At 39.0% G+C, this 13623-nt stretch overlaps 1 protein-coding gene across 1 annotated transcript; it reads left to right on the forward strand.

Moving 5' to 3' along the window:
* Nucleotides 1-1526: 1526 nt before the first annotated feature.
* Nucleotides 1527-13418, forward strand: LOC104520250 (mucolipin-3). Its single transcript, XM_010166530.2, is given in 14 exon segments — nucleotides 1527-1754; nucleotides 3554-3721; nucleotides 4285-4438; nucleotides 4931-5015; nucleotides 5096-5192; nucleotides 5786-5885; nucleotides 7902-8014; nucleotides 8097-8246; nucleotides 10146-10247; nucleotides 10359-10481; nucleotides 11030-11141; nucleotides 11144-11232; nucleotides 11596-11725; nucleotides 13399-13418. Coding segments are annotated over 14 exon segments (1671 nt in total).
* The last annotated feature ends 205 nt before the right edge of the window (nucleotides 13419-13623 follow it).

Raw genomic sequence — 13623 nt, forward strand, 5'->3', positions numbered from 1 at the left:
CACCCCGGCGTGGAGACCCCGCTGCCCCTGCGCAGGGAACTGAGGAAATCACAAGCCGGTGAGGTCAAGTTTTGTTGGGGTTTTTTTTCTCGTTGGGGTGGGGGTTTTTTGTTTTGTTTTGTTTGTTTTGGTTTGGTTTTTTTAATCAAGCACACACACTGACAGGACTATTGCCGTATCAGAGGAGGGCTTTACTTAGAAATGATTGATCAGCTGTAAAAAAGAGAAGTAGAAGCTGTGGCATACTCTATCCCGCAGGACAATGGAGACCTGATAAAACAGGAGCTGAATTATTTATTTTTTTAAAGCCTATTTTAGGGCCTATTCTTGGTGTTAAACTGCAGATTCAAAACTGTTCTTGCCCTCTCTGACAGCTGGGGAGGTTGAAGGTCTTGAATCGTGTCTGAAAACAGACTTGTGTTCTGGTGTGTGCAGTGGCTGCTTGAGGACAGTGGATGTGATTTACACGTTTTTAAAAATTAATCTTGGAGAATTTTTTTTGCTTGAGTTACATAAGAAACTTTTCTTATATAAACTAAACATAATTTGTCTAATATGGCCCATCTTTAAATTTATTCACAACCTAGGCTATCTCCTCTGTTCTTAATGTCAGCAGTCTTTTATCTGAACTAAATATTCCTAGATACCTCCTAAGTACTTTATAAAGCATTTATAAAATGTTTGGAAGTCAGTGAAGTTAGTAGCAGATTAACATCTAAACATGTTGAATACTGCAGAGAGTAATGTCTCAAACTGTGTTTATAAGGTTCTCTTCTAATCTTTCCCCTCATACTTATCTAAAATGTGAGCCTCTGGCTAATCACAAAGCTGGGATACATTACCTTTGGGTCTTTTTGTCTGGTTTATGATCACTGTTAGTTTGCATTTAGTCTTTTATGGATGAAGAAATAGATACAATCTTGCTAAATTACAAGTTAATGTGCTCAGGTAATTTATCTGAATTGCAATTTGGCATGCTGGGTCTCAATTTCCAAGAGTGAATGATGCTAACACTAATGTCTAAGAAAAAATGCTGTCTGGAAAATTCCATTTCTTTCAAGGACTGGACAGCAGGCTGACAGCGAGGGAAAATACTAGCTACAGAAGCAGATAAGTTTTCCAGAAGAGTGAATGCTCATGAGAGGCTTTTGGTACTCTTCTGGACACAGAAGGAAATGAGTCAGGATGTTTTGCATATATGGTGTTGTTGGCAAGTGGGAGAGGAAGAGTTTTCAGCAAGTGACTCTGTAATTCCAAAGGGACAGAAATTCCACTATTAGATAAATGTCCTGACAGCCTATCTGGAAATTTAAGAGCTCGCCCAAACTTTTCTTTGGCTTCTGCAGAAGGTGGGTGATATTATGTGGAAGGTCTTAAATTCAGTGTAATGTGCAAGTGCCTTTCACAGAAAATAAAAACATCTTTGGAGTAATTGTTTTGGAGGCTGTCATTACATACGACTGTGAAGCTACTGTGTTCATGCTTGCATGCTTTCCAACTGACATGGACTTAATTTCATTTCAGAAATGGAGAATCCCGAAGTGGCTGTGAGCAGCTGCAGTGCTCAGGATGATGAAAATCTTTGCAGCTACAAACGGCACCTGTCAATATCACCAAAGGGGCTTTTGGAAGACCAGCTTAGAAGGAAGTTAAAATTCTTCTTCATGAACCCATGTGAGAAATTCTGGGCCCGGGGCAGGAAACCTTGGAAACTTGGGATTCAGCTACTCAAAATAGCAATGGTTACTATTCAGGTGAGTAACTAGGGAAGCAGGGACTCTTCTTAGCCCACAGGAATTCAGATGAGTGCAGGTGACAAATGCTATTCTTGGTGTGGTACAGAGACAGGAAGAGGATAGACTGCAAAACTATCTTAGTTGTGTACATGTAGCTTAGATCTCAGGTGGCATAATTTTCTCCTAAAACTATTGACTGAAAGATAGCTTTCCTAAGAGCGAAGATGAAAGGAACCATGCTTAAGGGCTCTACTTGACTTTTTACTTTGTTTTTTTTCTTTCCCTTTTTCCTCCCCAACCCCAAAGGATGGCATCCTTACACAGCTGTTTCCCCCAATACCTTCTTGATGCCGAGTGTGTTTGAGAGAAGGAACAGTCACTTGAATTTCAATATCACAGTGATAAGAACCTGAAATTGGTAGCTTTTTCAGGGTATTTGCTTGTTCCTTGCATATGGTATACAAACTCTTGTACTGAAAAAAAACAGAAATTTTGCCCCACTCTTCTTCTCACCCAGACTTGCACCATAGATTTCACAGAACACATTTATCTGCCGCCTGAAATGGAACTGTTTGTCTCAAAGGTCTATGGTTAGGGAGGAAGAAGATCTTTCATAAAATCTTTCTGTCATCTCAGATGATGATCCTTCAGTTACCTGCATGTGATTGATTGACATTTATGGTGGTGTCAGTGCTATGACAATACAAGTGTGGAGGTGAATGTTTTCCATGGTTGCATGAATGGTGGGACAAATTGCAAAATAATATTTTTTTTTGTATTTATCTGGCAGTATGTTTATATCCCTTTTGTACCACTTTAGTTTGAAATGTATCATCTTCCTTTGATTTTTCATCTGTCCCATTTTGCAATTAAAAATAAAATTTCATGGCAGAAGAAGCTAAGTAAGGAAGAAACTAATACTGATTCAGCCTTTTCAGAGAAAATCTGCCAGTAGGTAATTTAGTCTTAGCACTGTTGATTTGGTGGTGTATTCCTGTGTGCCTAGCACACTGAGCTTGCCCACAGAGCATTTTAGTATCTCTGTAACTGAGTTATCCTTATCAAAACCTACACATCATTGTGGCCATAAAACTAATCTGTAGACTACTGATTCAGATTTATCTCTGATGAGTTTCTTCACAATACTCCTGACACTAGATTTGAAACAATAGTCACTAAAGAGAATTGCGAGCTCCCACAAACAATATATCGCATTGTTCTAGAAACCTTTTTCAGCCTAAACAGTAGCTAGCAGGGTTTGATGCTAACTTTTCATGAGCAATTACAATATATTTTTTAACAGCTTTGGAGGTTATCCTGTTACAAGCACGGTTTTGATTAGTTATTCTCAAAGCACCTTTCATCCAAACCTGAGGGAGGGATGTTTGTTTTTCTGAGTTGTCCTCAATTTGCCTTTTGTGTGCTGGAGTAAGGACTTGAAAGTGGAGTCTGGTTAAGTCCTGTCCTGCCTTTTTGGCTGAGATACACTGATACTTCCCAAGGCAAGTTATATTACTGTCAGGCTGAACTAACAATGCATGTGTAACAGTATATGGGTAGCTTGAATTTGAGATGGTATCCTTTTCTTTGTAAAAATGCAAGTCCTTGGCCAAGATGCTGGTAAACATGTTAAAGGAACATTCTTGAAATCCATTGTTTCCTAAAGTCAAACTTTCTTTTGACCAGCTGTGAAATGGAGTAGCTTGCATGTAAGTGCCGTGTCTACCACTGCAATGAAAGACACGGCAGGACAAGATTCGCATGTTAATCCAGAAGTGAACTTTGTCTTTGAACAGGAACTTTCACGTCTTTTTCAGCTGGTGGTTTTTGGATTGAGCAATCAAATGGTGGTTGCCTTCAAAGAAGAGAACACTGTTGCATTCAAACATATCTTCTTGAAAGGATACATGGACAGAATGGATGATACCTATGCTGTATACACACAAACAGATGTCTATGACCAGATATTCTTTGCAATAAACCAGGTAAGGATTGTCACTGCTATGTATATAATACATATGCTCTTCACCTGGGTACCTTTTCTTCTTCCACCTTCCCTAATGGTGTCTGAAGATGAACCTCTGTGCCAGTTGCTTAAGACTAGAGTGTCAACTTGTTCAGGTTTTCTGTTGTTGCCAGAGCCTTGTGCTTGTGGTGACATCCTTAAAGCTAATCAGTATACTAATTCTGCACTAAATACAGGCTTTGGATTTGAGCCAGAGTTTTTTGCAAATAACAAATTAAGCTTTCTAGTAAGGATTGTAAAGAGAAAAAAATAATAAGCAAAAAGGTATTTAGATCCAAATCCTGCACTTAGTGTTTTTGTCAAATACCTTAAAGTATTTTGAGGCTTCAGCTGTAGTGTGTTGTAGGTTTCTGAGTTCCTTAGGTGACCTTTTAAATAAAAAAAAAAGAGGGTGATAGCACAGATCCAAACACTTCTGGGTTTTTTTGTTGTTCTTGATTTTTGTGGGGTTTTTTTTGTTTTTCAGAGACTAACAGTTTTGGTGCCATCTAAGTTGGTTTATCTGTTTGTTCTGAACTTTAGTACTTACAGCTGCCCAACATTTCTGTTGGAAACCATGCTTATGAGAAGAGGGGAGCAGAAGAGACAGCTCTGGCAGTGTGTCAGCAGTTCTACAAGCGAGGAACCATTTGTCCTGGAAATGATACCTTTGATATAGACCCAGAGATTGTGACTGGTAATGAACCTCATCTATTGTATCAGTTCTTTGGGAAGAGGCACCCTACATTTATGATGAGTATAAACATCCTGTATTGTGTAGTCCTATAAAATTATCTATATTGAACTTACTACCAGCCAAAACTGGCAAGAAAACTGCTGTGTAACTAACCTCTAGCCCTCACCTCACTGTTACCTCACTGAGGTAACAGTCCTTTATGTCTACTGCCACAAAACAAGGGATGAGCTGTTAGCACTGATGGCCATCTAATAGAAGTATTTGGGGCTAACTTCAGGAGCCTTCCCTATTCATTCATGACAAATAACTTGGCTGGTTCAGGGAAGCCCATATATTTGTCAGCTGACTTCCCAAATGACTCCTCACTTCAGCATGCTATCTTGCCTGGTACAGTCAACAGCTCTTTCCAGCCTCGGGAGTGGGAAAGACAGATTACAGTTAAAAGAGCGTGATAACCCGTGAGATGTTGTTGTGAGTACTTATCCATTGCAGACTGCTTGTACATTGAGCCAGTGACACCATTAGACAACACAACAGTGGGAAAGCACAATTTGAATTTCACTCTGGATTTCCACAGGTGAGAAGGAGTTGGCACCTCCTGTATTGGGGTATTTGTGCATTTTCTCTATGAAAAGCTAATAAAAAGCTCTCTTGCAGACTGGTGACAGTGCAGCTCATGTTCAATCTGAAGGCAATCAACCTCCAGACCGTTCGTCACCACGAGCTCCCCGACTGTTACGATTTCACTCTGACGGTACGTGGAACCTGCCTCGTGTCTTTCTTTACAAAACGAGAAATCGTTCGTGCTGGTTTACCACGCACAGTCAGTGCAGGTGTTCTCTGGAGAGTATTGGGCACCACTGACTGGTCCCCAGTGGTGTCTGGATTACTCTGTCATGGCTTAGTGTACCCTGCAGATGACTGCCAGTTGAGACTGCGGGAGGTTAACTTTGAGCATTTGTGTTGTGGTCCTGAAGCACTTGCTTGACTTACAGCCTTTTGTGCTCTAATCCATCTGATGTATAACAAAAGCATGAACCTCTTCTCTTTAGGGAGGTGTTCCTAGGAAAGGTTGTTTTCAGATCATAGGGGAATGAGGCTGTAGTTTAAAATAATTTCACCTATTATCTTGTTGATCAAGCAATTTGTGGCACATAAATGGTTCACCAGATTTGCCTTTCACTTATTTGAATAAACTGGAATTACCTTAAGCTTAAACAAATTTTGTAATTTCTCCCCTGGGAGAATTATACTGAATCATTATGCAATCTTAGCAATACAGTATGCTACGTATCTAATAGTTTAACTTTAAAAGACATGCACTTTTTTTTTTTTTTGTTAATACAGATAGTGTTTGATAATAAAGCACATAGTGGAAGAATTAAAATAAGTCTAGACAACGACATAGCAATCAGGGAATGTAAAGACTGGCACGTTTCTGGATCAAGTAAGTGTCATAAACATGTTCAAATTTTCATGCTAAACTTTTGCCACACTAGCACAGTGTTGGTTAACCTTTTTCTTTACTAAATGTTGAAGCACTGTTGACATAAATTCTCTAACAGGTGCGCTTTAAATCCTGATTTTCTGAGGAACTGTTGTTCTTCAGCCTCTGATCTGAAATCCTTGTAAGCCATCCACCCCATTACTTTCCTTAGAAGTTCTCAAACTTTGCACCATTTATACTGTCAAACCAAAATTTTTCCACACCTCCTTCTGGCTTTGGCTACTGAACTGAGGTTGCTCATCGCTTAAGGTAGAGCTGTGAACTGTTCTTCTAGCACCAGGCAACAGAAGGACACATGATAGCGGTGGAAAGTTGAAACTGATTCACTCTTATTTCAGGACTTTGCACCAGGAAAGATAAGGAAGCACTGTTTCTAAGGCATGCTAGAGTGGAATGGCTAGAAATGCTTGTTACCGCTGCTTAAATGTTGTTTGGCGCGTATTTGGGTGTAACCGAGATGCACAGTACGGTTAAATAATCTATCTGAAATAGTTATAAGAGCACTCTTTGTTGGAAGCTATTTGGTCTGGTCACAACATTGTCTGAGATCTTTTTTGATTAGAGAAAATAATCTCTTTGAAAGTCAGAAGCTTTCCAGGACTCTCAATTCCACTTAGTTTTTTTAATTTTTTGCTGAAGTAAGCAACAGGATGAATGTGGTCCATTTTTCCACTTTGCCACTTTCCCCTTTGCTATACCTACATTAGGAACTGAAGAGCTGGTAGTGAAAAAAGATGTTTTTCGATCCAGACTGGAATTAATTTGGGGGAATTTAATGAGATGCATCACAGAGTACAAAACACACCAGTCATGCAAACGCATATTCCACTAAACAATCTTACCGATAAACTAGCTTTGCTAGCTGCTGTGTTATAAATGCACACCAGGTGGCAAGCTACCTGTAACAGATTGCTAGTGCAGCAGTACAAGAAGGTTCTGATACCAGGCTTCTGTAATAATCCACATTTGATAGCTATGTAGATTGCCTCTATAACAGTTTTCAAAATAATCTCCTGGAGTACCCTGTATTATTTTCTGAAAGCCAAGGAAAAATACAAAGGCAATGATTGCAATTGGACAACAAAAAGTTGTTGCTGTTCTGGACTACACTGCAAAACCAACTTAAATGGCAACAGTACATGTGTTAGTGACTTTGGTATAAGCAAGAGCTAGGTGGGCTTTTTCTGAGTCGTGAAGTCAACTAGAACTTCAGTATCCCATTTTGGAGGATTGCTACATCTTCTTGCACATTTAGCATTATTTTATTTCATTTTTTTTCTCAAACAATCACTCTTTTAGCATTAAAAATCTAATCCTTTTACTATCTTACGTAGTTTCAGCTGTATGATAGATATAAAAACCAAAGAGGCCTAGTGGTAGATTTGGTGCAAAAGTTGCCCTTAGTTGATCAAGAATGTGAATTTTAGTAACATAAGAGATGGAGAACTCATGTCTAGCTCAATGTTGGTCTTGGCTAGCTGAGCAGCAGTGCAAATTATCTGCACTTCTCTAGGACAGAAAACCTATCTGATGATAGCCAAATACTGGTCTGGAAGAGAAGACAGATACTGTAAAGTTCCTAAGTTCCTGGGTTGTTTTGTTTTTGTTTTTTTTTTGTTTGACAAGTTCTGTCACTCTGAAGGCCATTCCAGTGCTTGTAAAATAGACAACTCCCACCTCTAATTCTGCAGGGCTGTTAAGAAGCAGTCGTGCTCTGGTATATTTTTGATGTGATATCAACCTCCCTAAATTAACTGAAGTGGTGTCTGTAGTGACAAATGCACTTGTGTCTCTCATGAAAATATGTCAGATAAACTTTTGTGGGGAAAAATGCCAAGTTTATTCTTAATTCAGTTGTGTAAACACAGTTAACATCCAATCTTGATTCTTACTTCAGTAGTCAAGATGGTCAACAAGATGAAATTATTATAAACGTGTACATTTTTGTTCTTGCAGTACAGAAGAACACTCATTACATGATGATCTTTGATGCTTTTGTTATATTGACTTGTCTGGCCTCATTGATCCTTTGCACACGATCAGTGGTTAAAGGAATTCGGCTCCAAAGGGTGGGTATAACTCTTTCCTTGGAAAGTCTTCATGTATTGTGTCTCTGATTGATTAACTTTTTTCTTTCCTCTTTTCCCCTAGGAATTTGTAAGCTTTTTCCAATATTACTATAAGAAAGAAGTATCTTTCAGTGATCAAATGGAATTTGTCAATGGGTGGTACATCCTGATTATGGTTAGTGATGTCTTAACTATTGTTGGATCAACTCTAAAGATGGAGATACAAGCCAAGGTAGGCTTTTTACACTGTCAAGTGGAAGCAAAACTGATTGTTTCTGTCCCAGCCATGTTTAAATCTCTTGGAGGACTTTAGGCTGGCTATATTTGATTCTGAGTGGCATGAAATTTTAAAACTCTTATCTTCTTTGGAATTATAACTGACGTGCTGTTTCCAGTTGTGAGATTTAAAAACTCCAAATACCACTAGATATTATACTTCTAATTATCTTTGCTCCTTTGTGACTCCAAGGAATAAAATGAACTTAATCTCTGAAATTTTAAGACTGTTGACTTGCTCTCTTCCCCATTTAGGACCCCCTTATACTTGCTTATTTGAAGGATTTTTAATTTTTTTTTTTTCAATTTAGCATTTAACTTTCTGTTCCCCATTCAACAAGTGTTTAAATAGCACAGAGACTCTGTCCTTAAACATCACTTTGCTGTTTTCCCATCTTCTGGTTTCCAGCATGTACATAACAGTCAGCCACAGCCAGGTTCTAGGCCTGAAATTTCTAAAATAAACTTGATATAGAAAAAGCACTCTAATATTTAAATAATGTTGTTCTTCACCAAATCTGTAGCAGACTTTGAAGTGTGACATTGCAACACAACAGACTTTGGACAGTAGTGATGAAAGGATGGGTCTGAAATCCATCTGGTGACAGCTTGACTATCGTAAACACCCTGTACAAATTGGCCTATCTTACCTTAGGAACTATAAACTCAGTTCTTAGGAGTAGAAAGAAACTATGAGGAAGTTAGCTAAGATAAGAACTAACTTTGGAAGAAGCAAAGATGAGAACAAGATCGAAGTAAGATCTTGCATTTGGGATTCCAGTATCTTATCTATATAAATATATTTATATATGTTTCTTTTCTAAAAGAGTATTTTACTAAAACTCTTCTCTACAGGTACATTTCGCTTCATTTTGCAAGCCTTGTGCACCATAATAGCAAGATCTTGTTCCATGTTACTGTGTCAAAGTTAATGGCTGAATAACAAGTTCACATTAAAGTAGCCCAAATTTTTTTTTTTTTTTTTGGTCAGGCTGTAAATGAATTATAGTAATATAAAAGATTAGCCAACTCATAGAGGAATAAAAAAAGAAAATAGTGAAAACTTCCTGTTCATGCAAGCTGTCATGATCCATTTCACAGCAGAGCTGCAGTTCAGGGACCAGGGTATATGCTAACTTGGATGAAAACAGGCCAGTATGTATAGGTGGAAAAGAACAGTGAAGTGCCAATAAAATATAAATGAAGTTCTGGTTAGAATTAATTAGAAGCTAATTACTCTTCTCCCTGATAACTTCCTATACCTCACAGCTCCTGGCTACCTAAGAAGATCCTCCTTAGTATTTATCTGAGCTCTGCTGATAAGTCATGCTTTTTTAAAAAAACCTGCTTTGTCTGTGTACTGGAAGAACCTTCTTTTCTCTGTGGTTCTAAAGTCACATCTACATTGTCTGTCAGGATCACTGGTGAGATTCCCAAGCTGCTCTTGGGGAATCTGTCAGCACAGGTTCCAGAGCAGGTTTGGAAGCAGCATCAAAATGTTGGCAGTGCCACTCTGCAGGTCTTAGTGAGCCAGGTACAGAGGGGGTGTCCCTGCACGGGCAGTGCAGCTGCACTCTTGGCCGTGCACATGAAGCTTGTCTTGTCAGAATCTATTTTACAAGCAGCCATATGTAAAGGCACATGGAATAGGTTACATTTGAAAATGTCCTTGCTCTTTGGTGAGACTTCTGCTCTCTAATGCATACTGCCCCAAACTAATTTTTAATGGGAGAGATTGCCAAGGAAAACAGTGTTTCCTAACAGATCTTTGTAGATCTGTTAGTTGAACCTGTCAGTTGTTATAATACTTGGGGTTTTTTTTCTTTCTTTCTTGTTTTTTCTTCTTTTTTTTTAGAGCCTGACAAGTTATGATGTCTGTAGCATACTTCTAGGAACATCCACTATGCTTGTGTGGCTTGGAGTCATTCGCTACCTAGGTTTCTTTCAGAAGTATAATGTAAGGATCTCCTGGGATCTTCGTGCTGTTGGTATTTATTCTGTTTGTTGCTATAAGAGGACTGGGAGAAACGCCTGGTTGAATTCTAACTGTTTGCATTGCTTTATGCAGCTTCTCATCCTAACACTGCGAGCAGCATTACCCAATGTAATGAGGTTCTGCTGTTGTGCTGCTATGATCTACCTGGGCTATTGTTTCTGTGGATGGATTGTACTGGGACCATACCATGTGAAGGTAATACACTTAACATGAAAAAAGACAACTTGAATAACAGAATGGACTCCAAACAAATGAGAGATTACTACTGTTGTCTTCCAAGTTTCCATGTCAAGGCTTTCCTTAATATAAAAATAGTGCATCTTCAACATGGTGCTGCTCTGTTTGAGGAGTATGACTTCCATGACTCAATCAGACTTTCCTTGAGTTGTGAAAGCTCTGAGTCAGGAGTGGAAGCTGCCATGACTCCAAATCACATGCTGGTATTTTGAAAAATAATTTTCATTTTGCAGAACACCAGTGGCAAACTAAAGCTTGGGAGACTTTGTCCTTATCCCTTTTAAAAGTGAAATTGGCTTATCTGAATTGAATGTGTATGTGTACAGGAGGTGACAAACTTCACTCGTTCCTCGAATGTTTTACTGTTTGCACCTTGTCATACCCTGGGCGTACAAAGAGATCTGAGGCATCCAGTCATCAGCTGTGTATCGTCTTTGTGCTATGTACAGTCTTTAGATCCAAATAAAGTGGATATGGGTGTCCTTGTCTTCTTCCCTCCTCTCTAGTTTCGCTCTCTGAACATGGTTTCCGAATGCCTTTTTTCATTGATCAATGGAGATGACATGTTTGCCACCTTTGCAAAAATGCAGCAGAAAAGTTACTTGGTTTGGTTATTCAGAAATACCTCTACTCCTTCATCAGTCTGTTCATCTATATGGTGCTGAGCCTCTTCATTGCACTCATTACAGATACGTATGAAACTGTCAAGGTAAGCATGGACTCTTACTCTTCATTTGGAATAAAATTGCAAGAATGGTGCTATTGAGACTCTCATCTCCCTCAATATTTTGACTTGAAGTGCATGCCAATTTAAAGAATAAATATAATGGCTACTTTTGAGTGTAGAGTGATGATGAGAGGGTTTTAATCCCTCCCTACTTTTTCTTAAAAGGCTATCTGATTTCCTGCTCCAATGGAAGCTAAGTATCTTTTAAAAAGCAGTAATTTAATATTCAGTTCTGTGAATCTTCTAATTTCAGACTTGACCAATGTCTGAAAAGCAGTCCGGGGATGATTTGGGTTCTTGTATGTTTTATTCTTGTTAAAGGTTTAACTAAATACCAATTTTTAGCACTACCAGCAAGATGGCTTTCCGGAGACAGAACTTCAGAGATTTGTATCACAGTGCAAAGACTTACCAAACTCCGGCAGGTACAGGCTAGAGGAGGAGAGTTCTGCATCACTTTTCTGTTGTTGTAATGGTATGTACCTATATTAAAATTAAACATTAAGGTATGTGCAAAAGCAACACACCACAAATTGTCCCCAGTGTAATGTTTATGAAGAGTACTTACATTTTTGGGGGTGAAGGGGGAAAAAAACCCCACAAAAAATCCCAAACTATTTCTAATGCTCTAGAATGGAGCACTTTAGTGAAACGTCTGCAGCCAACAAACTCCTTGGGAGAGGTGAGGGAACTTTTAAATTAAGAATCACTTAGCATATGAAAAATAGTACAGAAAGTTAAATAATATATACAGTAACTTGGGAACCCTGTATGCATAACGTACAAGCGTAAACATTTCCTGTACTCACTGCAATAGGTAAGGCTTATGGAACTCATTCAGTGTCTGTTTATCCCCTTTTAATGATATTTGTGCAGTAAGGTGTCCTAACTTAAATGGTAGTAGGCCTGAAACTTAGGGAGAAAATCAGCTCACCAAGGTTTTAAGACAGCATGCAGTTTAAGATACTATCACAGCACTTGGAAAAGTATTGCCTCACTTCCACTATGGAGAGCTTAATGCTTCAGTTATTTGAAGTTTTGTTTCTCTACGAATATTGATTGCAGGATATGTGGTTTATATTTAACCTGGCTGGCAGCAACTCTGAGTCTTGCTTGCTGAAGGATCACTTGGTTGGGGAGCCTTAAAATACTTGCAGCTTGATTAAAAGGGTCAAAGGCATTTGCAGCTCCATGGTATTGGGCTCTTCTGGTGTGTTACATTGTTATAAGCCAGATAGAATATACTTATGGGGGAGAGGAGATGGGGACATATTTCAGAGCAGGGGGACAATAGAGCCTGCAGTGAGCCAGGCCAGAGCAGAGAGCTGCTGTTCTGAGCCAGTGCCTTACTGGAGATGAAAGCGTGGGATGAAGCAAAGCAGGGCATCTTGCTCCCGGGTAAAGGGCATGGGCATGTTAATATTTCCTTTTCTGCACACACCTCAGTTTAACCAGGCAAGAAACCCAACAGGAGGCAGGACGGGGTGGAGATGTAATACTTTTCTCACCAACTGTGAGGCAGGGATCAGGACTCCAGAAGAGCATTCAAAAAGGAAAACTTGGTTACTCTCAAGCAACTTCTTCAGCAGCACCCTGGACTCAAATGGAGCTATAGGCATTAAAGTGCCTCGTTTCAGAGCCTTGTTTCCTAAACGGATTACCTACTCTTTTAAGGATTTTTTCCTGGTGCCAAATGTCTTGATTGACATGCATGCCTCATACCATGCATGTTAGTGTTACAAACTGTTTCTTTTTTTTTTTCTTCAATCTGGAAATAGTGTGTTTCTTCCTCTAGATCAGGGGCTGACTTTGCAGTTGCCTGGAAATACTGGACATTGCTCCATTAGCTCTGTACTGTTTTACTTTGAAACAAATGATCTGTAGGAGTAAGTATCTGGAGAGAGATGTTGTGTTACCAGTTCTATGGCTTCCACTCCTTAAATAGTCATATGGTCATAGAGGACACACAAGGCTTCTCTTAATTCTTTTACATGTTCAAAATGTTTTATGGTGGTTCATAGCAGTTTCTTATCAGTGTATGTGAAATTAGTAATTAAATAGTTCACATAATTTTTAAAGACTCCTTGTACAATGAAACTATTATTTTGATGCACGCACCTGACAACTTTTTCCCTCTCTCCTGTCCAGGTTGTAGTGAACATATTTAATGGATTGTGGGAGTGTATCATGGAGACTTCAAAGCAGCACACATTGCAAGAGAACTGGACAGTGGAGCTGATGGAAAACCTTATACCTAAAGCCTGAATTTGCTTTTCTTGAAAAATAGTGTAAGCCTGTGGCAGAAGCTTATGATAAACTTAGTCTTTTTGATTAGAAACTCTCACTGCTAGTTCAGGGGTTTGGCAGGGTTTG

Source organism: Antrostomus carolinensis, unplaced genomic scaffold, assembly GCF_000700745.2.
Source record: "Antrostomus carolinensis isolate BGI_N321 unplaced genomic scaffold, ASM70074v2 scaffold38994, whole genome shotgun sequence".
Lineage (NCBI taxonomy): Eukaryota > Metazoa > Chordata > Aves > Caprimulgiformes > Caprimulgidae > Antrostomus > Antrostomus carolinensis.